Genomic DNA, 25,513 nt, shown 5'->3' on the forward strand with positions numbered 1-25,513 from the left:
GTGCTCACAGGAAGGTGAGTCAGAGGGGGCGGTGCCTGGCGAGCGGCAGATTTAAACGAGGAGCGGCAGAGGTGTCTCTGCTGAGCCCAGAGCAGTGCGTGCCGGGGGGGAGAAAAAAACAATAAATCTCCATACTAACTTAACTATCATCAGACCTTCAGGAAAGCAGACATGGTTCAAACTAGGTCCAAGCTGTACAATACTTGTAAAACTGTGGGCACCCAAACAGAGCCCACCTGTAGGAATGCAGGTGTGCAGACGACTGGATGTGAGGAGTGCTGGAGCCTGGCACTCGAAGTCGAGGGAGACACAGGCATTGGCTGCGTTAGGTGTGAGCAGATTATTAGTCTGCTTAACCTGGTGGCTGAACTCAAGGGAGAGGTGGAACGCCTGAAGGCTGAAAGGGAATGTAAAAGAGAGCACCATGCTCTGCAGTCCCCCTTGCCAGAGGGAGACAAATGGAGCAACCAAGGAGAATGGATGCAGGTGCCTGCCAGAAGGGGCAAGAGAAAACCCTTCCAGCCATCTTCACATCCCGAGTCTGCCCTTACACAACAGATACAGGGCACTAGAGGTTGCGGATGAGGTGATACTGGAGCAGGCAGAAGCATCACCGGCTAGGAGGGCAACTGAGACAAATCAGTTGTCCCCTCGCATCAGAACAAGTACCCAGAAGAAAAAGAGGAGGGTAATTGTTATTGGTGACTCCCTTCTGCAGGGAACAAAGGGCCCCATATGCCAGCCAGACCCTTTCCACAGGGAGGTCTGCTGCCTCCCTGGAGCCCGGGTCAGGGATGTTACCAGGAGGCTGCCTACTGTAGTGCAGCCCTCTGATTACTATCCCTTATTAGTTATACAGGCAGGGAATGAGATTAATAACAGAGGGCTAAAAGCTATCAAAAAGGACTTTAAGACACTGGGGAAAGCAGTTGAGGGAGCAGGAGCACAGGTAATCTTTTCATCTATACCCTTAGTTACAGGCTGGAATGCAGAGAAGAATAGGAAAGCGTATTTGATGAACAAGTGGCTCAGAGGTTGGTGCATCCAACATAACTTTGGATTCTTTGATCTTGGGGAACTTCATCTTGCCACAGGTCTGCAAGCAACAGATGGGATACAACTGTCACAGAAGGGGAGAAGGACCCTGGCACATAAGCTGGCTGGGCTTGTTGAGAGGGCTTTAAACTAGAATGGAAGGAGGAGGGGGTTAAACATGACAGCACCAGAGATAAATCAAAGGGAATTGAGGATAGTAGGCTAGAGCTAGGGGTAAAAGCAGCAGCCCAGCTGAAGTGCAGTACACTAATGCACGCAGTATGGGTCACAAACAAGAGGAGCCCTTGTTCTGGTGGGCGACTTTAACCTACCAGACATCTGCTGGGACTTAAACACTGCAGAGAAGAAGCAGTCTAGAAGGTTTCTGCAATGTGTGGAAGACAACTTCCTATCCCAGCTGTTAGGTGAGCCTACCAGGGGGGCAACCCTGCTTGACCTGCTGCTCACAAATAGAGAGGGGCTGGTAGGGGATGTGGTGGTTGGAGGCTGCCTGGGGTCCAGTGACCATGAAATTATAGAGTGTTCAATACATGGAGAAACCAGGAGGGCATCAACAGAACCTCCACACTGGACTGCCCAAGGGCAGACTGCAGCCTATTTAAGGAACTAACTCAGAAAGTTCCTTGGGAAGAAGCCCTTGAAAACAAAGGGGTCCAGGAAGGTTGGAGCTGCTTCAAGAAAGAACTCCTGCAGGCACAGCAGCAGCTGTGCCATTGAGCTGGAAGACAAGCCGACGAGGAAGGCAGCCAGACTGGATGGGCAGGGAGCTGCTGAAGGAGTTAAAGACAAAAAAGAGAGTATATCACCTTTGGAAAAGAGGGGAGGTGTCCCAGGAGAAGTTAAAGGAAGTTGCTAGGTCTTGTAGAGGAAAAATGAGAGAGGCAAAAGCCCATTTGGAGCTCAGGCTGGCCACGTCTGTCAAGGAAAATAAAAAGTGTTTCTTTAAATATATGAATGGCAAGAGAAGGGCTAAGGACAACCTCCAGTCCTTATTAGATAGAGAGGGGAACATAGTGACAAAGGATGAGGAAAAGGCAGAGGTGCTTAACACCTTCTTTGCCTCAATCTTCACTAGTGGGACAGGTTGTCTCCAGCACAGCTGGACTCCTGAAGTGGTGGATGGAGTCAGGGACCAGTACAGTCCCCCTCTAATCCATGAGGAAGCAGTAAGGGACCTGCTGCGTCACTTGGATCCTCACAAGTCCATGGGACCGGATGGGATCCACCCTAGGGTGCTGAGAGAGCTGGCAGCTGAGCTGGCCAAGCCACTCTCCATCATTTATCAGCAGTCCTGGCTCACTGGAGAGGTCCCTGAAGACTGAAAGCTGCCAATGTGGTACCCATTCACAAGAAGGGTTGTAAGGAGGAGCCAGAAAACTACAGACCTGTGAGCCTGACCTCAGTGCCAGGCAAGGTCATGGAAATGGTCATCTTGAGTGCCATCACAAAGCACCTCCAGGATGGCCAAGGGATCAGGCCCAGCCAGCATGGGTTTAGGAAGGGCAGGTCCTGCCTCACCAACCTGATCTCCTTTTATGATCAGGTTACCCACCTGGTGAATGTGGGGAAGGCTGTGGATGTAGTCTACCTGGACTTCAGCAAAGCCTTTGACACTGTCTGCCACAAGAAGCTCCTGGCCAAGCTGGCAGCTCATGGTTTGGACAGATTCACTCTGTGCTGGGTCAGGAAGTGGCTGGATGGCAGAGCCCAGAGAGTGGTGGTGAATGGTGCCACATCCAGTTGGCAGCTGTCACTGGTGGTGTGCCCCAGGGGTCAGTGCTGGGCCCAGTCCTGTTCAATATCTTTATTGATGACCTGGACGAGGGCATTGAGTCCAGCAGCAGTAAGTTTGCAGATGACACCAAGCTAGGAGCAGGTGTGGAGCTGTTGGAAGGTAGGAGAGCCCTGCAGAGGGACCTGGCCAGGCTGGATGGGTGGGCAGAGGCCAATGGGATGAGATTTAACAAGGCCAAGTGCAGGGTTCTGCACTTTGGCCACAACAACCCCAAGCAGTGCTATAGGCTGGGGACTGAGTGGCTGGAGAGCAGCCAGGAGAAAAGGGACCTGGGGGTACTGATAGATAGTAAGCTGCAGATGAGCCAGCAGTGTGCCCAGGTGGCCAAGAGAGCCAATGGCATCCTGGCCTGCATCAGGAGCAGTGTGGCCAGTAGGACAAGGGAGGTTATTCTTGCCCTGTACTCAGCACTGGTCAGGCCACACCTTGAGTACTGTGTCCAGTTCTGGGCCCCTCAATTCAAGAAAGATGTTGAGGTGCTGGAAGATGTCCATAGAAGGGCAACAAAGCTGGTGAGGGGCCTGGAACAAAAAGCCTATGAGGAGAGGCTGAGGGAGCTGGGGTTGTTTAGCCTGGAGAAGAGGAGGCTCAGGGGTGATCTTATTACTGTCTACAACTACCTGAAGGGGCATTGTAGCCAGGTGGGGGTGGCCTCTTCTCCCAGGTAACCACCAATAGAACAAGGGGACACAGTCTCAAGTTGTGCCAGGGTAGGTATAGGCTGGATGTTAGGAAGAAGTTCTTCACAGAGAGAGTGATTTCCCATTGGAATGGGCTGCCCGGGGAGGTGGCGGAGGCACCGTCTCTGGAGGTGTTCAATACAAGCCTGGATGAGGCACTTAGTGCCATGGTCTAGTTGATTGGATAGGGCTGGGTGCTAGGTTGGACTGGATGATCTTGGAGGTCTCTTCCAACCTGTTTGATTCTGTGATTCTATGATTCTATGTGGAATCTTATGTATTACACATAAGGTAGATCAAAGCACCGACTGGTGGTTGCCAGCTGTTTGGTCTCACTTGCAGTGGGAATCAGTTAGGTGAAGCTGTGTTAAAGGTTGTGAACAGACACATCCAAGTCTGTTGCTGTGCAGGCTTTTCTGGCACCTGCTAAGGCAAAAGCCAAGACACAGTGTGGCTCAAAGGAGGATGTAAGAGAGGGGACCTCTGGTGATCATCAAGAGGAGGAAGAGCAGGTACTTAGTCTGCGAGACCTGGCAAACTTGCTGAGATTCCAATACTCAAATGAGAAGAGCGTTGTGAGGTTGGCTGCCGAGAAAGAGGATGGTTCCAATGAGTGTAAGAGTGCTATGAGAAAGGTTCTGTTAGGCCAGGGACCACCAGGTCAACAGGAGAAAGAGGAGGACGATGACATCCAAGGCTCCAATGATCCACTCACAGAGGTCAGGGAATTTAGAAAGGAATACTCAAGGGAATCAGGTGAACCAATCCTAAGCTGGCTAGTGAGATGCCGTGGCATTGGTGCTAATGCCCTGCAGGTAGGAGACAAGTCTGCCGAGCAGCTGGGACCACTCACTAAGGAGAGTGGAGTGGACAAATACCTAGCAAGTCCTCTTGGTAGGGTTAGCTTGTAGACACGCCTTCTGTTGGCTGTGGCTATGAGATATCCTTCCCGAGATGATCTGCCATGGGCTGCCAAGAAGTGGAACACCATTGAGCAGGGAATTAAGCTTCTGAAGGAGTTTGCTGTGAAGGAAGTGCTTTATGGAGATCATGGCACACATGAGCCTGATGATATTCCTCTTGGAACAGGTCCCATGAAGAAGCTGATTAAACTTGCTCCTTCATCCTATGCTACCATCTTGGTGTCGTGGAACGCAGTTTCGCGGCAGAATTTATGGGGGAAATACGCGAGGCGTTGACTATTTTATCAGTGATTTATTGCAAAGAATGCGAATTCCCTCTTCCCGAAACTACACCACCACTGTGAATTCTTTTGATTGAGATCAAAGTAACATTTCCGAAAATGGCAAATTAAAGAGTCTACGATGTTTAAAGAGAGTTCTTTGAGTCTCTGGTTCAAGTTAACAGTTCATCAGCTACTCACAGTCTGTAGCTTGGTAGGGAGTCCCTTTCTCACGATGAGGGTCCAGGCATGCAGGCTTTAGCCTCTGCGACTCGGCGTCCGCCCGAGGCGAGGCTAGATCGGCGAGCAGTTTGTTGTTGTTAAGTCCGGGGAAGGACAGGAGCGAGGGTGAGATCCAGGGCAAAAGAGCAAAAGGCAAAAGCAAAAGGCAAGAGCCTCGATCCTGGCCTGTCCACCATTTTTATAATGTTCCAAAACAGGACTAGCCCACAATTCGGACCACTTTTACGTTGTTCACATACATTGGTAAAAAACAGTAAGCAATTTATATAATTGGATAATATTACTCAAACAATATAAAGACCACTCCTCAGGCCAGCCCACCTACAGGTGCTGGGCAGGCCTAAGAAAGTCGTTTCTGCTTAACCAAAACAATACCCTGTTGTCTGGAAAGCAAGGCCAAGTGAAAAGGAAACATGGCCAGTGTTTACCTCTCACTTACCCTAGGGAGAAATCTTCCCATGGGACTGAAAGATTGTTTTGGTTTTTTCGATGCTTCTGGCTTGAATGTGAGGCACTAGAAACTACACAATATAGCAAAAGCTTAGAGAGCCTTTGCTACTCTCCATGACACTTGGCCAGCAAATTTCTATCAAGGAGTGATAATGGAAGATCTTTCACTGTTGGTGAATTCAGTGACCAGCTCAGGCAGGTAGAGGACAGCTTGTCACATTCTGCCCTAGTCTCTGCCATACAAACTATGACTTCTGAAATAAAGGGCATGAAAGATGGTTTTGAGAATACCATGAAAGAACTGAAGGAAGACCTTAAAACCTCCATTTCCAATCTGGTAAAGGATACCATTCCTGCATCATCTGAATGGGTGCATATTTCTGCAGTCAGGAACAGACGCCCACCTCCTGCAAGGCAATTCCAGCCTAGGAGGAGACAAATTCCACCCAGACATCAGCAATCACGTGCGTCACTGTGGATACTTCTGTGTGACACATACGGTGAGAACATGAACAAATGGGATGGTAAACCTACTTCAGCTCTTTCAAAGAGAGTCAGGGATCTGCAGAGTGGCAGAAACAGAGGCAGTAATGCCCGAAAAGTAGCTGTCACTTCTTCAGCTCCTGAGAGCAACTGCAATTATTCCAAGAATTGCAATTTCTGTCACAATAACACCAATCACTGTGTACACCCCACATGCCGTGTTCAGCATTAGGGGTGCCCTGCCTCCAGCCAGGAGGAGGAAAGGGATAGTGGAGAAAACCGAATCTATTGGAATGTATTCATTAGGTGGCCTGGCAGTTCAAAAGTACACTGAGCTCCTGTAGTTGACACAGGTGCTCAGTGTACTTTATTGCCATCAAATTGCAAAGGGACAGAGTCCATATCTATCTTTGGAATCACTGGTGGATCTCAAGAGTTAACTAAGATACAGGCTGAGATCAGTTTAACTGGTAAAGAGTGGAAGACACATACTATTGTAACTGGTCCTGATGCGCCTTGCATTTTGGGAATTGACTTTTTGAGACAAGGTTGTGTCAAAAATCCTAAGGGTCACAAATGGGCTTTTGGAATAGCATCTGTAGAGATTGAGGATGGTAAATTGAAATTGTCCATTAGAGCTGAACTTTCAGATGAATCTGCAGTTGTGGGACATAATGACATAGAGGATCTGGAGCTGCCAATTGCTACTCAAACTGTTCACCACAGGCAGTACAGAACTAACCGTGACTCTTTGTTGCCCACTCATCAGCTGATTTGTCAACTGGAGAGTCAGGCTGTCATCGAGAAGGCTCACTCACCTTTCAACAGTTCCATCTGGCCTGTGTGCAAGCCTAACGGCAATTGGAGACTCAGAGTTGATTTTCGTGCCCTCAACGAGGTGACTCCACCCATGAGCACAGCTGTGCCGGACATGCTGGAACTCCAGTACAAGCTGGAATCGAAGGAGGCTAAATGGTATGCAACCATAGACATTGCTAATGCTTTCTTCTCTATTCCCATAGCAAAGGAGTGCAGGCCTCACTTTGCATTCAACTGGAGAGGAATCCAGGACCAGAACAATCATTTGCCTCAGGGGTGGAAACACAGCTCAACCATCTGTCACTCAGTCATCCACAATGCACTGGAGAAAGGTAAAGCTCCAGAGCACATCCAGTTCATCGATGACATCATTGTGTGGGGCCAAACTGCTGAGGAAGTCTTTGAGAAAGGTAACAAAATCATTGACATTCTGCTGCAAGCAGTTTTGCCATTAAGAGAGACAAGGTCAAAGGACCTGCCAGAGAAATTCAGTTTCTGGGAGTGCGGTGGCAGGATGGTCGCCGTTACATTCCTCAGGATGTGATCAACAAAGTCTCTACCATGGCAGTTCCCACCAGTAAGAAGGACACACTTTCTTTTCTTGGTGTGGTGGGATTTTGGAGACTACACATTCCTGGTTTCAGTCAAATTGTCAAACCTCTGCACGATGTAACTCGTAAGCGAAACAATTTCGAGTGGGGACCTGAGCACCAAGCAGCCTTTGATCAGATCAAGCGAGAAGTAGTCCATGCAGTGGGCTTGGGACCTGTGCGATCTGGTCCGGACACTAAGAACATTCTGTACACGGCTGCCAGTGACAATGTCCAACTTGGAGTCTTTGGAAGAGAGCTCCAAATGAGACACGTGGTTGTCCACTTGGTTTCTGGGGTCGTAGCTATAGAGGTTCAGAGGCAAATTACACCCCAACACAGAAAGAGATACTAGCAGCCTATGAAGGAGTGAAAGCAGCTTCTGAAGTGATCCGAACTGAGTCACAATTGCTTTTAGCTCCCAGATTGACAGTTCTAAACTGGATGTTCAAAGGCAAAGGTTCATCACCACATCATGCCACAGATGCAACCTGGTCTAAATGGATGGCTTTGATAACCCAATGAGCACGAATGGGTAATCTTGATTGACCTGGTCTGGTGGAGGTGATCACCAACTGGCCAGAAGGCACAGACTGTACCAAACCTCCAGAGGAGAAAATAACTCGTGCTGAGGAAGCTCCTCCCTATGGTGATCTCTCTGATCAGGAAAAGAACTATGCTTTGTTCACAGATGGTTCCTGTTGTCTTGTTGGGAACAGGGGAAGATGGAAGTCAGCAGTCTGGAGTCCGACCAGGAGAGTTACTGAAGCGAGAGATGGAGAAGAAGAATCCAGTCAGTTCGCTGAGGTAAAAGCTGTCCAACTTGCTCTTGATGTGACTGAATGTGAGAATTGGCCTATCCTTTACCTCTACACTGACTCGTGGATGGTAGCCAATGCTCTATGGGGTTGGCAAAAGGACTGGAAGAAGTATGGTTGGCAGAGGAAAGGAAAGCCTATTTGGTGTGCTGATCTATGGCAGGACATTGATGCACAGCTGGAGAGAACTCCAGTGAAGGTGCGGCACGTAGACGCACACATGCCTAAGAGCAGAGCCACTGTTGTAGGTGAAAAGAATCTGTTAGGGAAAACTGTTTGGGCATTTTCTCCTTCGGGCGAAGGGAAACCTGTCCGAGGGGTGGTATCTGCTGAAGGTCCTGATCACACCTACTGGGTAATGCAGGAGAATGGTGAAATCCAGTGTATTCCACAGAGAAATCTAACCTTAGCTGAGAGAGTTTAAATTCAGAGTGTATAATTCAAGCTGTTAGGAGTTTTCTGTTCTAGGCACCATTGGTGTCCAACACTGAGAGAATCTACGATAGAATCTACAGTACATGAGCACGAACTCAACGTCACCTGGGAGTCCCTGTTCTTGTCTCATCTCTGAGGAGACAAACTGTTCTGAGCTTTTGAATCACCTACATCTGAGATAGCTGGAATGAAGTGTGAACTGAACTTGTATATATTGTTTTAGTGTAAATATTGGTTTAGATTAGATTAGATAATTCTCAGCAATACTCTGAGCGAAGTAGACAGGGGTGGATTGTGCTAGTTCGAAGCAGGCTAGAATGTTTTGGTGCGAGAAACTAGATGATAGGCTATGAAAGGAAAACATGGTTGTGTCTCTTCTCTCACATTCTTGGTGAGGACTGTGGGAACAAGAAGTAAACATTAGATAACATTCTCCATTTTGTTCTCTCTCTGCTTTTGGCTTCACACTGAGCAACATCTCATTAACCTCGCTGCCACTAACCTTCCTTCTTAACCTCTTGGCTGCACCTCTGTTCTTTCTCAGGATTGGGGTAAGGTTGAGAGGGGCAGGGGGAGGTGCAGGGGTGGTTGAGAACCCCTCCTGGGGACTCAGGTTTCTGGGAGAGGAGTTGTGCTTCTGTATTACTTTTCCTTTGTATATTTCTGTATATAACTGTATATGTTGTAAATATCTGCTTGTATATTGTGCTGCTGTAAATAAATAGTTTTCATTTATATTCCCAGAGTCCGTCTGAGTTAGCTGGGGCATTTCCAAAAAGTGTGGGGGGCGGGTTACAGCCTAAATGACCACAGCACAAAGTGTTGGAATCAGCTGCATTATGGCCCTGTTATCAAAGGGCAGGAGAGTCTGGCTCTTGAAAAAGCATGTCATCAACAATAAAACCTGTTTGTTCTTGTAGCCATACGCCATCGCTACTTTCTGGATGCTAGAAACAACTTTCTAGTCCAGGAGAGCCCATGTTTGCTGATCCCCTTGAATGATGACTGAAAGAGCAGTGAGACTTGCAGGCAGCATCTGTCCTTCAATAACTGCATTGTGTATTATCCCTTTCTACCATGTGCCCATATCGAAGTTCGGATCCCTCGGTGGATCAGCCCCAGAGCCTTGTTGAGGCAATCTTGATGGCTCATCTTTGGAGACGCTTGTATTGTCCCTTCTCTTTGGCCAGAGGGAAAACCATGATGTTGTGGAGTCTGTTGAAGATGCTGGTTGTTGTAGAGCTTTCCACTTGTCCCATGCTTTGCGATCTTCCTTCAGGATACCTGAACCAAATCTTGTTTGTAGATACTGATCAGCTTGTGCCAGAGTAATTTCTTCTGAGCACAGGCATTGTCTTATCGAAGCCCTCTGGCATTTCTCCTCCTCCTCTAAATCTTGCACTGCAGGAGCAGGAGATTTATCTTGGGAGGGAGATGGACCGTTATCAGTAGGTCTGTATATCTGCTGTTCTACATTGTGCAGGCCTTCAGTGATTGACTGGTGGGCCTTTTTGTATGCTTCCTTAATTGCCCGCTTGGGGGAGTCCTTGTCTAACCTTTCCATTTGGTCTAGCAGCACCTGCATCTGTGTGTCCTGCTGATGTAGCACCTTCAGTAACTCTGTGGAGGCAGGGGTGGGGCATAATGGCGCTGATGGCTGTGCACCAGCCCCGTCCACTTCCATGGCCTCTGCGGAGCACTCTGCAGTAAGGATTGGAGGTGGAGAAGCCATGAAGGATGGAGAGGTCCATTTCCCCGTCTGCAGATCGTAATCACCCCTGAAAAACTCCCTGTCAGACTGTGATACTGGGTAGGCTTTTAAACCCTCTGACTTTGTGATGTTCTCAGATTTCAATACTGGATCTGCTTTTAAACCCTCTGCGAGCCCTCCCAGGAGTCCAAGCGATCTGTGTTTCATCCCTCCCCAAAGTTCGAGAAGCCGCATCTTGGGTCACTGGACGCTGGGTTCCTCAAGCTCTGAGAAGGCACACTGTGGGTCACCAGAATGCTTGGTTGCTCAAAGGTTGTGTAGGAGAACAGAAAGACACAATCTTATAGCAGTATGCTACATAGAAGGCCATTCCATTTATTGAAGCCAATCATGATACTTATATAGTGGATTGGGTACATCCGTATGCAATTCTGATAGGCTTCACTAGCCACAACAATTTTGCTTGTTCCAGGGCTGGCCAGCCTGCCACCCTTCAAGGTCCCCTCGCACAGCTCAGCTACAAGATAGCAGCTAAACTTCCTTAGCGTCTACGCAAGGCCACTTCCCTGCAGCTGTGCCTCTTATCAGAGTGACTCTAGTCTTATCCTGCCTGTTCTTCTCACTTCTCAGACTGTTTAATTCTGCTCAAACCCTGGCGCTGGATGATCCTGGAGGTCTCTTCCAACCTGGCTGATTCTATGATAATTTTTGGGGTGTGGACCTGATCGCTTTCTTAGCTGACTAGGCTAAGAAATTACATAAAGGAGGTGTGGAGGCTTTGACCTCTTCTGTGTGGGTTTGGTTGCTACTTTTCTAAGGCCCTGCTTTGCTGTGTAGGAAATGAGAGGGTTGCTGTGACTCTGTGTTGGCTTTATCAGAGTGACCCTTTGGGTTCAGGCACACTGCCTTAAGTAAGGAGGGAGGCTGTCCAAGATTTGGGTTGCTTGTGTATCCCAGGCACAATGACAGTGCTGGAAATGGGAAACCTTTTCCTAGGAGGTAAGTTGGTCACAGCCAAATCATGGAAATGAGGCATGGATTGAGGAGAGCCCTGAGGAGAGGAAAAGGCCTTGTGTGGGTGAGGTGATTGGAAATGGGTCTGATGAGAGGTTTGGAGTGCTTGGATTAATGACTAAGATGGCAGTGAGTGTGTCCTTTGATAGAATGTTGGCATGTTCAGCTAGGAGCAGTAAGCTCTGTGTCTTGCTCACACAGAATGTCAGGAGTTGGAAGGGACCTCGAAAGCTTATCCAGCCCAGCCCCCCCTGCCAGAGCAGGATCACCTATAACCAGATCACACAGGAATGTGTCTAGGCAAGCTTTGACTATCTCCAGAGAAGGAGAATGCACAATCCCCCTGGGCAGCCTTCTCCGGTGCTGTGTTGCCCTCACAGTGAAAAAATTCCTCCTCCAATTTGCATGAAAATTCCTATGCCTCAAGAAAGTAAAGAGGTTCCTGTGTTTGTGTAGTCCTCACTTAGTGTAATTATGGGTAGGAGGATAATGGCAGCAGTTACCTTGTAGGAGATGGTTTGTGCCACTGCTTGGAGTGTGCAAATTAAAGCCTGTTTTGAGCTGGAGGCTCAGCCTGATCCCAGGATGAATAACACTGTGTGATGGTTTTGGTGTTACCTGCCCCCCCCACTTTAGAAATCACCCAGACTAGTCTCAGTTGGCTCTGGAAATATAAATGAAGCTATTTATTTACAGCTAGCACAATGTACAAGCAGATATTTACAATATATACAGTTATATACAGAAATATACAAGGTAAAAGTAATACAGAAACACAACTCCCCTCCCAGAAACCTGAGTCCCCCGGAGGGGCTCTCAACCACTCCTGCACCTTCCCCCTGCCCCTCTCAACCTTACCCAAGTCCTAAAGAAGAAAAGAGGTTCAGCCAAGAGGTTAAGAAGCAAAGGTGAGTGGAAGGTGAGGTTAGGGAGATGCAGCTCAGTCAGAAGCCCAAAGCAGAGTGTGAGACAAAATGGCGAGAGTGTTATCTAATGTTTTCCTTTCTTCTTCAGCAAGACTCTGAGGAAAGGAGACATCACCACTGTTTTCCTTTCACAGCCTATGATCTATTTCTTCTCACCAAAACATTCTACTCTGCTTCAAACTAGCACAATCCACCCCTGTCTACTTCACTCAGAGCATCACTGAGAATTATCTGATCTAACCTAAACCAGTATTTACACTAATGGATATCACAAGTTCAGTTCACACTTCACTCCGGCTATCTCAGATGTAGGTGATTCAAAAGCTCAGAACAGTTTGTCTCCTCAGAGATGAGACAAGAACAGGGACTCCCAGGTGACGTTGGGTTCGTGCTCACGTACTGTAGATTCTCTTGCAGATTCTTTCATTGTTGGACACCAATGGTGCCTAGAAAAGAAAACTCCTAACAGCTTGTATTATACACTCTGAATTTAAACTCTCTCAGCTAAGGTTAGATTTCTCTGTGGCACACACTGGATTTCACCATTCTCCTGCATTACCCAGTAGGTGTGACCAGGACCTTCAGCAGACACCACCCCTCGGACAGGTTTCCCTTCGCCCGAAGGAGAAAATACCCAAACAGTTTTCTCTAACAGATTCTTTTCACCTACAACAGGAACTTTATCACCGTCTACTGTTTGGACCAAGTCTGATTGTGTAGGTCCTGCTCTGTTTACTGATCCTCTACTATTTACCAACCAGGTAGCTTGTGCTAAATGTTTGTCCCAGTTTTTCAGAGTTCCACCCTCATGGCTTTTAGGGAGGTTTTCAGCAAACCGTTGTAGCGCTCAATCTTCCCTGAAGCTGGTGCATAGTAGGGTATGTGATAGATCCATTCAATACCATGCTCTTTGGTCCTGTCTTTCACAAGATTGTTCTTGAAATGAGTGGCATTGTCTGACTCGATTCTCTCTGGAGTTCCATGTCTCCACATGATATGTCTCTCCAAGCCAAGAATGGTGTTAGGTGCAGTAGCATGTGGAACTGGATAGGTTTGCAGCCATCCAGTGCTGGCCTCTACCCTTGCTAACACATACTGCTTGCCAGAACGAGATCGAGGTAAAGTGATGTAGTCAATCTGCCAGGCTACACCATACTTGTACTTTGACCATCTCTCACCATACCATAAGGGCTTGATTCGCTTAGCCTGCTTAATAGCAGCACAGATGTCACAGTCATGGATGACTTGGGTGATAGCGTCCATGGACAAGTCAGTTGAACTATCGCATGCCCGTCGGTATGTTGCATCTCTGCCTTGATGTCCAAATGAGTCATGGGCCCACCGAGCTAAGAACAGTTCACCTCGGTGTTTCCAATCAAGGTCAAGATCAGAGTTGGTATCAACTTGAGCAATCTTAGCAGCTTGTTCTGCCTGCTGGTTGTGTTGGTGTTCCTCAGTGGCTCTGCTCTTAGGCATGTGTGCATCTACGTGCTGCACCTTCACTGGAGTTCTCTCCAGCCGTGCATCAATGTCCTGCCATAGATCAGCACACCAAATAGGCTTTCCTTTCCTCTGCCAACCATGCTTCTTCCAGTCCTTTTGCCAACCCCATGGAGCATTGGCTGCCATCCACGAGTCGGTGTAGAGGTAAAGGATAGGCCAATTCTCACATTCAGTCACATCAAGAGCAAGTTGGACAGCTTTTACCTCAGCGAACTGACTGGATTCTCCTTCTCCATCTCTCGCTTTGGTAACTCTCCTGGTCGGACTCCAGACTGCTGACTTCCATCTTCGCTTGTTCCCAACAAGGCGACAGGAACCATCTGTGAACAAAGCATAGTTCTTTTCTTGATCAGAGAGATCACCATAGGGAGGAGCTTCCTCAGCATGAGTTATTTTCTCCTCTGGAGGTTTGGTACAGTCTGTGCCTTCTGGCCAGTTGGTGATCACCTCCACCAGACCAGGTCAATCAAGATTACCCATTCGTGCTCGTTGGGTTATCAAAGCCATCCATTTAGACCAGGTTGCATCTGTGGCATGATGTGGTGGTGAACCTTTGACCTTGATCATCCAATTTAGAACTGTCAATCTGGGAGCTAAAAGCAAATGTGACTCAGTTGCAATCACTTCAGAAGCTGCTTTCACTCCTTCATAAGCTGCTAATGTTTCTTTCTGTGTTGAGGTGTAATTTGCCTCTGAACCTCTATAGCTACGACCCCAGAAACCAAGTGCTCGACCACGTGTCTCATTTGGAGCTCTCTGCCAAAGGCTCCAAGTTGGACATTGTCACTGGCAGCCGTGTACAGAATGTTCTTAGTGTCCGGACCAGATCGCACAGGTCCCAAGCCCACTGCAAGGACTACTTCTTGCTTGATCTGATCAAAGGCTGCTTGTTGTTCAGGTCCCCACTCGAAATTGTTTCGCTTACGAGTCACATCATGCAGAGGTTTGACAATTTGACTGAAACCAGGAATGTGTAGTCTCCAAAATCCCACTGCACCCAAGAAAGATTGTCCTTCCTATTAGTGGGAACTGCCATGGTGGAGACTTTGTTGATCACATCCTGAGAAATGTGACGGCGACCATCCTGCCACCGCACTCCCAGAAACTGAATTTCTCTGGCAGGTCCTTTGACCTTGTCTCTCTTAATGGCAAAACTGCTTGCAACAGAATGTCAATGATTTTGTTACCTTTCTTGAAGACTTCCTCAGCAGTTTGGCTCCACACAATGATGTTGTCGATGAACTGGATGTGCTCTGAAGCTTTACCTTTCTCCAGTGCATTGTGGATGACTGAGTGACAGATGGTTGAGCTGTGTTTCCACCCCTGAGGCAAATGATTGTTCTGGTCCTGGATTCCTCTCCAGGTGAATGCTATGGGAATAGAGAAGAAAGCATTAGCAATGTCTATGGTTCCATACCATTTAGCCTCCTTCAATTCCAGCTCATACTGGAGTTCCAGCATGTCTGGCACAGCTGCACTCATGGGTAGAGTCACCTCGTTGAGGGCACAAAAATCAACTGTGAGTCTCCAGCCGCTGTTAAGTTTCCACACAGGCCAGATGGGACTGTTGAAAGGTGAATGAGCTTTCTCCATGACAGCCTGACTCTCCAGTTGACAAATCAGCTGATGAATGGGCAACAAAGAGTCACGGTTAGTTCTGTACTGCCTGTGGTGAACAGTTTGAGTAGCAATTGGCACTTCCAAATCCTCTATGTCATGATGTCCCACAACTGCAGGCTCATCCAGGCTTGCCCCTTCCTGCCCTGTCTGGGCAGCTGTTTGCCTGCCAGCAGAGTTCCTGATGAGCTGTCTGGACTGGTGTGGTTCTGGTCAGCATTTGGCAATGACTTCTTTGCCTACACGAGGGCGCAGGACACTTGTGCTTCTCCTGGGTAAACTGAGGTGTGGCAGAATTCCAGGTAGGCAAGGCACAAAGAAACAAGGCAAGGCACAAAGTGTCAAGGTGCCATGTCTGCAGCTTTGGCTTACTTGTGTCATTTCCCAAGATTTGATTTGGCCATAGGCAACAGAGGGAAACAAAAGCCATCAGCCAATGGAATGGCAGTGACCCTAATTTGGTGGGAGGCAGGAGCCTACCCCAGGGTGAGCATCCACCAGGTGCTTGCTCCTTGTTTGCCGCGAGATGTAAACATGAGCAGAATGTGTCTGGGCTAGACCTTGTTATTCAGGGTCCCTAGCTCCAGCTTGCCATACGGAAATGAATCCATAACTCGGGAGTTATAAAGTAGGTGTGTTTATTGCGCTCAGATGCACAGGGGATCTCTCCACCACAGATGCGCATCCTCGAAGCAGCAAGCTCTCCCACATTTATACAGTGAGACCATGCATATCCACAAGGCACCTATACATATTCACTACTTTAACCTGCCTGCTAATTAGCTTATCAGTCCTCTGCACCTGCATAGTTGCCTCCAGGAATTGTGGGCAGGGGTCCTCTAGATGTGGGCGGTGGTCTCTGGGAGGAAGGCCGTGGGTCTTCCTCATGATGTACTTTTCACTTCTTGCCTGGAACTTGGTGACCTTGCAGGTTTGCAGTATCCTTATCGGTCTGAGCTAATTTATGCCCTTGGTGGTCATCTGCTTCTTCTCATCAAGGAGGTTTACTGACAGGTTGATGATGGATGTTACCCAGTTCTTCTTCTTTATGGCCTCTCCTCTTAGATAACACAGGAATGTCTTGTTTCTTTAGATAGCATTGGAATGGCTTACACTGTTCCTTGTAAATCCCCTGTTAGTCATTTTCCCCTGTGTGATTATATGACTACCTGCTTTGTTTGTATGTTCTCACTATAGATCAGTTATAATGTTCTAGTCTATGCTATCTCCTATTTCCCCACAGCAAGCTCTTTTGTCTCTTTGCTGCATTCCCTGGACTCCAGAAGGGGGAGGGGCATTAGGGCCTGGACATGCCAGGATGTATTAGGTTTGTTTGGGCTTCTTTAGGACATATTTTAGGACTCCTTTTGGGACTTCTTTAGGCCCCTTTGGCCCTTCCACCACAGGTTTGCATAGTTATTTCATCTTTCCCTTGGGTACAGATCTCTGCAGCAGCTGCTCAGCTTTTCTAGGGCCTTTACTGAGTCTGCAGCATGTTTCAGTTAGGGCCTTTAAGAGTTTTGAAGAGATGTTGAAGGGTTTTAGGGCAGTTTCAAACCATTTGAAGTGTTTCTGAAGAGTGTCCAATGTAGAAATAGAAACTGACTGGAATCTCTTCAGAAGGAGCTTTCAGAGTTTTAAGGTGTTTTAATTGTGTGTGCAGGAAATATGACAGCATTTCAGGAGATAAAAGGAGTGAATTGTCCTGCACCTCTGCATGTGTCATCTGAGAGATTGCCAACAGACCATGGGCATTGCACCCTCACAGCAAACCTCGTTTTCTCCTGGGGCTGTGGAATGGCAGCTCCAGGAGAACTGCAAAGACAAGTCTGGCAGAAATGGGCAGGGAGGGAAGGTAAGAAAAGTGTTTCAAATGAGTGCTTTTAGGCTGCAGGTGTGTGAGTGGTGCTGGAGGTGTCAGGTTTCACTGGAAGACAGACTCCTCTAGCATCACAGGAATAAACAGGTTTTGCAAGACACCTACCCAAGTCCCTCCCCCCTTGCCTGCATCTTGAGAGCAGGAACATTGCTTTCTGTGTGTCCTCAGGGCTTCTCTGATCTTCCTTTGAGGAGTGGCCAGCACAGAGATGGCCCTGGGCAGAGACCTGCTGGCAGGAGTTGCCTGCAGGGCAGAGCTGAGGGCAGAGTGGATGGGAAGGAGCCTGCTAGCAGGGCCAGGGAGAAGACCAGAGGTCAGAGCAACGGTTCCTGGCAAATGCAGCTGCAGGTAGCAGAGCCCTGTGCAGGCAGTGGGAGGACCCTGCAGCCAAGGCCTGGGAAAGACTGGCTGAAGGCAGGACTCCTGTGGTGCTGCCCTGCAGGTGTCTGATGGGGGTTGTATGCTGGGCAAGGAGCTGAGTCTGTAATTCTTCAGCACTCCCATCTTCAAGAGTCCTGCCTGGCTGCTGTGCCCGTGGTGCTGGGCTTGGGATCTGCCCCCAGCAAGGCCCAGCTCTCCTGCATGGTTACTGCCACTGAAGCTTTTAGGGACATCAGCTGCTGTGGGAGTCTGGGGGCCCCCAGGCAGGTTGGGGTGAGTTGTGTGGAAGGAGGTTGTGTTTGGGGGGGTTGTAATGTACAGGGTGTTTGGGAGAGGTTTGGCAGTTGTTTGGTCTTCCTGGGTCAGCACTGCTGCCTCTTGTCTGAGCCAGGAGAGATCAAAGGGTACAGCCTGGGGCAGGAACCTACCTGCCAAGAGCACAGGGCTGGCAAACAGTGGGGATGGGACTGCTTCGTAAGGACCAGGTTGTCTCAGCACCCCCCAGCAACGGCACCTGGGATGTCAGCACAGAGATTAGAGATCTGATGCCACATCATAGCAAGAAGTGAGGGTCTGAGGGCCACTCTCCATTCTTTGCCCCAGCTGAATGTTGATTGCTGGGAGGTGTCAGGTGTCAGAGGCTGTATTAACCCAGGCAGGATGTCAGGGTTTGAGCTGCTGGGGTCAGGTCCTTCCATCTTCCCTAGATAACAGCAACGACCTCTTCTCCCACCAGCATGGCCTCACTGGACACAGATAAGAACTAGGAAGGGAAGCAGCACCCAGAGAACAAAATGGAGCAGGCAAAGTGCAGCCCCAAGGAAGAGGAGAAGGAGGCCAAGACAGAGGATAATAGCAAGGGGAATGATGATTGTGATGAGTACGAGGAGGATGAAGAGGGTGAAGATGACCAGGATGAGGAAGTGAAGGAAGAGGAGGAAAGGTTCATGGTAGCTCCCTCTGTGCCACTCAAGCAGCTGATTCAGTGCCTGGAGTGCGGACAGAGCTTCACACGGCGCTCCAGACTCATTGCCCACTGCCGAATCCACACGGGTGAGAAGCCCTTCAGCTGTGCTGATTGTGGCAAGAGCTTCACACAGCGCTCTAGCCTCATTAAACACCACCGAACTCACACCGGCGAGAAGCCCTTCAGCTGTGCTGACTGTGGCAAGACCTTCACACAGCGCTCTAGCCTCGTTGACCACTGCCGAATCCATACTGGTGAGAAGCCTTTCAGCTGTGCTGACTGTGGTGAGAGCTTCACACTGCGCTGTAGCCTCATTTCCCACTGCCGTACACACACTGGTGAGAGGCCTTACAGCTGTGCAGCCTGTGGCAAAAGTTTCAGTCACAAGTCTGCCCTCAGCCAGCACCGCAGTGTCCACACCACTGAGAAGTCCTACAGCTGCAAGGACTGTGGCAAGAGGTTCAAACAGAGCTCTACGCTCACCATCCACCGCCGAATCCACACCAGAGAGAAGCTGTTCCCCTGTGCAGAGTGTGGCAAGAGCTTCACCACGAGCTACAGATTCATCCAGCACAGACTCATCCACAGCGGTGAGAAACCCTACAGCTGCGTCGACTGTGGCAAGAGCTTCATGCGGCGTTCACGCCTCATTGACCACCGCCGATCACACACCAGCAAGAGGCTGTACAGCTGTGATGAATGCAGCAAGAGTTTCACTCACAAGTCTGCCCTCACAAAGCACCACAATGTGCACACCACTGAGAAGTCCTTCAGCTGCAGGGACTGTGGCAAAAGCTTCAAAATCAGCCACAGCCTCACCATCCACCGCCGCATCCACACCGGAGAGAAGCTGTTCCCCTGTGCAGTGTGCAGCAAGAGCTTCACCACGAGCTACAGATTCATCCAGCACCAACTCATCCACAGTGGTGAGAAGCCCTTCACCTGCTCTGACTGTGGCAAGAGCTTCACCCACAGAGGCAGTCTCAATTACCACCGCCGCACCCACACTGGTGAGCAACCCACACTGAAGGGGAAGCACAACTAGACCCACCCCGAGTCCCTTGGGATAATTGCGACCCTGCCCCGAGAAGGCCTTTCCAGCAGATTGAACCAAAATCGCCTCTTTTTCACCTGCATTTCTCAGGCTGGGGGCTCCATCAGGAACAAACACCTCCTGCCCTTCTGAGCACCAGTTAGTGCTGGTAAGAATAATTACAGTGGTGAGTCAGCACAGCCAGAGCTGCCATTGGAGCTGGGCTGAGCTTTGTCAGGATCTGTCCGTTTTTTCCCCAATTCTTTGTGACTTCCTGGGGTAAAACCCTCTCTGTCCGGTGCCCAGTTGTGTCAATAAAAGCCCAAAGTGACCCAAATCCTGTCTTTCTGCTTTTATTTTAGACATTCCTGCCCACAGTGCCCAAATGTTGGGGGCATTTGTTCCCTAGGAGTGGGGCTGCAGCCCTGTGCCCAGTTCAGAGATGTCAAAATGAGGTTCTCAAAAGAGTCCTGAGTGCGCCTTGCTGGGGTAGTCTCAGGGGCATCTCAGATATTTTTGGTTTTGGGGGGTGTGGTGGAGGGGCTGCAGCCCCAAAACTGAGGCCTCTCTATGCCTCTACATGCCTGGACATGTTTTTCTGCCAGGACCCATGGCAGTAAACAGGTTGTGTAACAAACACACACCCAGTCCGTGTACCCCTAGGGTCTGCCCAGGTCATCCCGTATTGGAGGGTCCAGGCAAACAGCTTCTGCCTATTAGGGTAAGGTTTTGGCTTACTGCCAGCCTGATTGGTCACTTTAGATGGCCAAATGAGCCACAAATCTAGGCTCAGAGTCTATAAAGAGGAGTGCAGAGGAGCACCACGTGTTCAGAGTGTTCAGAGGTTCAAGCTCAGCTCTCTGATCCACATAGCAGTCCTGACCTGCTTGCATGGCCTAGACACAGGATCAAGCCCTCACTTGCATACTTTCCGAGGCTCAGCCCTCTTGCATTGATCTCAAGGCGCAGTTAAGCTGTCAGTGAACCCTTTGAGAAGCAGAGCGCCTGCACTCCATACATATATGGGGAGCCGAGAGCCCCTGCCTAAGCCTAGAGCAGCCGTACATACTGGCTTGCTATCCTGCATTTATCTACAGAGCTCAAGTCTCCCTGCAGCCCAGCATATACTGCTTGCCAGCTGCCCTGTAAGCCTGGAAAAATCCAGATCAGCAGACCTTCCAGATAGTCTGCAAATCTGCAAACACAGCCTGCTAGCTGTGAGACGACCGTGTCAGAAGTTGCACGGAAATCCTGCCAGCTGATCATCCCTGGACACAGCATCCAGAACCAGCAGCACCAAGGCAGACACCACTTCACACCAGGAGAGAAGGTCAGAGAAATCCTGTTTACCCCAGAGACTGGGAACACTTATCATCCCCTGCAAGCTGGGACAGATTCCAGCTTCACCAAGACCCGAACGCTGGGCACACGCTGTGGCACAATCCCAGGAGGGTGATTAATGATTAATAATTAAGAGCAACACATTTAAGTAAGCTTTAATTCCTTTGTAAAATAAATTACCTCTGTCAGAAGAGCAGACACAGATTCAGCCCTTGCTGGGCAAACAGTATAGTTGTTAAGAGGCATTAAGCCTAAGGGAATCTTTGTCTATAGTTGTTGATAATTTGATATTTCCATTTAATAATCCAATCCCTGTACATAAATATATCATATCCCTACTGTTTTCATAACTTTGCACATAAGAACTTGATTATATAGTGGTTGGGGGTGGAACAAAATTGTAAATATTAATTTTAATAAATAATTTTATAAAAAAATACCACCTCAAATTAATTTCTCACCTTCCCCTAATAAGGAGGGAATAAGAGAAATCCCCCTCCACAACACAGGGGGTGTCAAGGGGTGTTAGGTGTTTGGGGGGTCTTGAACGTTCTGGGATTGACTTTGGGGATCTTTGGAGGGGGTAGGGGTAAACTCAGGGAGGTCTTTGGAAGCACCTGGGAAGCTTCTGTCCGATTTTCACTGAAGGACTCTGCTGCTTTCAGCATGCAGAAGCCTTCCAAAGGCCTTCTCCCTAGTTCAGCAGTTTTTTCTGATGAATTCCTGCTGACCTGGGGCTTCCCTGAGACTTTCCACCCACCCAGAAGTGGGAAGAGATTTCTTTATGTGTTCAGGAGCTTTTAAAGGCTTTAAGAGTGCAAAGAGGTAAATCATTCTGAGAGAGGCTGCTGTGCCTCAGCACAGTTCTCAGCAATACTCCTAGCAGGACATCTCCTGTGCCACTTGTCTCTGAGCTTGGCTCCGCAGCTCTCAGCAGTGTGCCTGGCAGAACCACAAGCTTGCTGAGCTACACAAGCTGGAGCTTGCTGAGCTGCTGCACAAACCCACAGGGTCTGTGCTCAAGATGCTACACAGCTCAAGCTGAAACTGTGCGGATGTCATGGGATGGGTATGGGGTCTTCAGGCAGAGACCCCTGCCCACAAATAAGTGGCACAGGCACAGCTTGGAGCTATGCAGCATGCAGAAATGCACAGAAAGGCTTGGGGCAAGGAACTGGCAAGCAGCTAAGGAAGTGTGACCACCTGTAGGACTGGGAAACTACATCTGTGAGAGCAACTGGGACATGTGGAGATCCCCCACTGTTGGAAGCCTTTAGGACTGGTGAAACATTGCTGGATCCTGGGTGATGATGATCCCTTGCTTTAGCATTGCCTGCTGTTCCTCCTTTCCTATCCTCTACCTGGAAGGATCTGACCATTGGTGAGCTTGGGAGAAGTCCATTGAAAGCCCTGAGCCCACTGGAATTGTGCAGGGCAAATGCTGAGCCATTTAAAAGTCCCTCAGCAGCTCCAGTTCTGCTGGGCTACAACAGAGCAGTGATGGGCTCCAGAAATGCCTGATAGAAGCCATGGGGGAGCTTGAATTCTGTAGGGCCACTGGTGGAGGTCCTGTGAGAAGTCTCAAGCCTACTGGAACGCAGCCAGGCCAGTGGTGGGCTAGTGGAATGCTTGTTAGAAGCCCACCTGCTGGAAGGCAACTGTTAGGCTGCTGAGTGGCTTCTACTGGGGGCCATTTCATGCAGGATGAAGCCCCTTGAAGATGGATACTTGTCAGTGAACATTGGGTGGTGACATCATGGCCATTGCTGCTTCTGTTTTGGCACTGGCAAGGGCCAGTGTGGCCTGTGCCTGGACTGGTGCCAGAGGTGCCTTCAGGGTCTGGAGGGTCAAGCCCTTGAGGCTTCAGATGATACTGGCTGGTGCTTTGGGGACTGCCATCTGTGGGGTCCCATCTCAGAGCCATCTCCTGTGTTTGCCTGCCCCTGCCTGCTTCAGGCAGCAGCAGAGGTGAGCTGTGTGGTGAAAGGAGCCCTGGGGTGGCCAGGGAGGGCAAAGGGGCTTGGAAGAGTGTCCTTCCTGGAGGGCATGGGCACTTCTTTCTCTTTTCCAGATCTAGTGGAAAGGAAGGAAGAAGCTCTGGGCGTGCTAGAATCCATCATGGCCATTGGTGAACTAATGGAAGTCCTGTAGGGAGCCTGAGGCCTGCTGGCAGGAGTCAGATCCACTGCTGAGCTTGTGGAAGCCTGACGGAAGCCCTGGGCACAGTGGGCTTTGTCTGAGGAATGTTGGGTTGCTGAAAGTTCCTTAGAAGCCTCTGTGGGGCTGGAGTGCAGCAGGGCCAGTGCTGGGGTCACTGAATGCCTGTTGGCAGGCTCTGGGCTGCTGGAAGGTAATGGGAAAGTGGCTGGGCAATGGAAACCCCCTCAGAAGCCTTGGGGCAGTTGGACTGCATCAGGGCTCCCTGCAGGCAGGTAGCATTCCCACTGGCATCCCCACAGGATCACAGGATGTTAGGGGTTGGAAGGGACCTCCACAGATCCTCGACTCCAACTCCCCTGCCAGAGCAGGACCATAGAATCTAGCACAGGTCCCACAGGAACACCTCCAGACAGGGCTTGAAAGTCTCGAGCGAAGGAGACTGCAGACCCCCTGGATGGCAGCAGAGCCATTTCCAGCCTGGGGGAAGTTCTGATGGAAGAACCAGGCCTGCTGGAATGGTTGGCTGCTGGAAAGCTCGATGGAAGCCCTGAAGCTGCTGACAGCAGCAGGGCACTGCTGGCACAGTGAAAAGTCCAAGAGAAGCTCTGATCTTGCTGGAAGGCAGCAGGACCCCTGCTGGGTCTCTGGATGCCACCAGGGCTGCTGTTGGGCTGCTGGAATAACTGACAGGATTCCTGGGCCTGCTGGAAGACGAGAGGAGCACTGCTGGCACAGAGGAATGCTTGATGGACGTCCCACGACTTCTGGAAGGCAGCAGGGCCACTGGCCAGTCCCGCTGGCATCCCTGGGCACTCTGGAATGCATTAGGAAGAGTTCTGGGCTTGCAGAATCCCCAGCAGAGGGCCCTGGGCTGGTAGAATCCAGCTGGGGCACTGCTGGGCCAGAGGAAAGCGCTGCAGATGTTCTGGGCCACCTGGAATGCTGCAGGGCAGTTGGTGGGCTGGTGGAACTGAGGTTGGAAGCCCCTGGCTGGCTGGGACCCTACAGTGTCATTGGAGGGCTCCTGGAAAGGCCAACAGATGCCCTGGACCCATTGGAATGCAGCAGGGAAAGTGGTGAGCAAGGTGAATTCCCTAAGGAATCCCAGGGCCTGCTGGCAGGCATCCATTGGCCTTTCCACGGCCTCCAGCTGACCCTGCTGGGGATTCCCTTGGGCTTTGCACAAGCCCAGCCCTGGCCCTGCTGCCTGTCAGAAGAGTTCCCACAGGCTTTCCAGTCCCCTGCTGCCAGCCACTGTGCCCACTGCTTGCACTGCTTGGTGCTCACAAGTTTCCCTGTGGAGCTGCAGCAGGCCCAGGGCTTCCATCAGGCTTTCCAGCAGCTCCCTGTGGATTTGATTCCTGCCAGCAGGCCCAAGGCTTCCTACAGGATCTCCACTGGCCCTGATGCTTTCCACTGGCCAAACAGTGCCCTGCTGACCTCCATCAGGTCTGGGGCTTTCCAGCAGCCCACCAGTGGCCCTGCAGACTTCCATCTGGCCTGCAGCCTGCTGAAATATAACAGCAGGAAGGATGGCAGCAGGGGGGGAGCTGGTTAGGATGCATCTGCAAGGAGCTTTTGCCAGCAGCCTGCAACGAGCTACAGAGCCACAGGATCCATCCCAGCAGCAGTCGGTTGAGACTCAGAAGTGAATGCAGGAACATGATGGAAGAGTCAGGTAAAAGTCTCTCCTGGCTCAGTCTCCAGCACTGGTTTGCAGGTCAGGCCCTACAGGTGTGGGGGGTTTGGGTTGCTTTCCAGGTCTGCCATGCAGCAGTGCATGTGGAGCCTCCTGCCCACAGCACAGAGCTGAGCCACAACTGATTGCGATGATTGCCTTGGGAAGGAGGCACAAAGCACAGGAGGTGCAGATGTGGGAGTCAGGAACTGGAGGTGAGCAAAAATGCAAACTGACCCTGGGATCAGAGGGATGAATGTGGCAGAATGTGGCAGCAGAGCTGCAGAGCCCCTGCTGCAATGCCTGCAAACAGGAGCCTGGGACCACCTGCAGAGTGTGGGCAGAGTGTGAGGAGTGAACAGACAACAGCTAAGGGCCAGCAGGCAAAGATTGTCTGATCAGTTGGGAGCTTGCACACAGCCAATGGCGTTTGCCTGCCTGTAGCAGGTGCCCTCCCTTCACCACCTTGTGCATTATTCAGCCTCGAGATCAGCTGGGCCCAGAGCAGGAAACCCCCAAGTGGTGCCCTGTGTGGGGCTAGGAGAAGGCAGATGAGGGAAAGGGAAAGCTGCTGGTGGAGAGAGCATGGAAATGGCTGTGTGACAGCACAGAGAGAGCTGAGAGTCATCACAAAGCAGACTGTCTGCCACCACAGCACATGCTGTGTGACAATGTAGAGCAGGGGGTGTGACATCATAGAGAGGGCTGTGTGACATTGGAGATTGGGCTGGTTGGCATCATAGAATCACAG

At 50.0% G+C, this 25,513-nt stretch overlaps 1 protein-coding gene across 1 annotated transcript in view; it reads left to right on the plus strand.

The window, feature by feature from the left end:
- LOC135174497 (zinc finger protein 501-like) overlaps positions 1 to 19,920 on the plus strand; it is a 34,385-nt gene extending 14,465 nt beyond the window's left edge. The window contains exon 2 of the mRNA XM_064141746.1: positions 18,320 to 19,920. Coding sequence (XP_063997816.1) covers positions 18,378 to 19,595 — 1,218 coding nt within the window. The 5' untranslated portion in view covers positions 18,320 to 18,377 and the 3' untranslated portion in view covers positions 19,596 to 19,920. The remainder of the gene's footprint in view (positions 1 to 18,319) is intronic.
- Positions 19,921 to 25,513: the final 5,593 nt, after the last annotated feature.

The sequence above is a fragment of the Pogoniulus pusillus genome, unplaced genomic scaffold (genome assembly GCF_015220805.1).
Source record: "Pogoniulus pusillus isolate bPogPus1 unplaced genomic scaffold, bPogPus1.pri scaffold_69_arrow_ctg1, whole genome shotgun sequence".
Classification (NCBI taxonomy): domain Eukaryota; kingdom Metazoa; phylum Chordata; class Aves; order Piciformes; family Lybiidae; genus Pogoniulus; species Pogoniulus pusillus.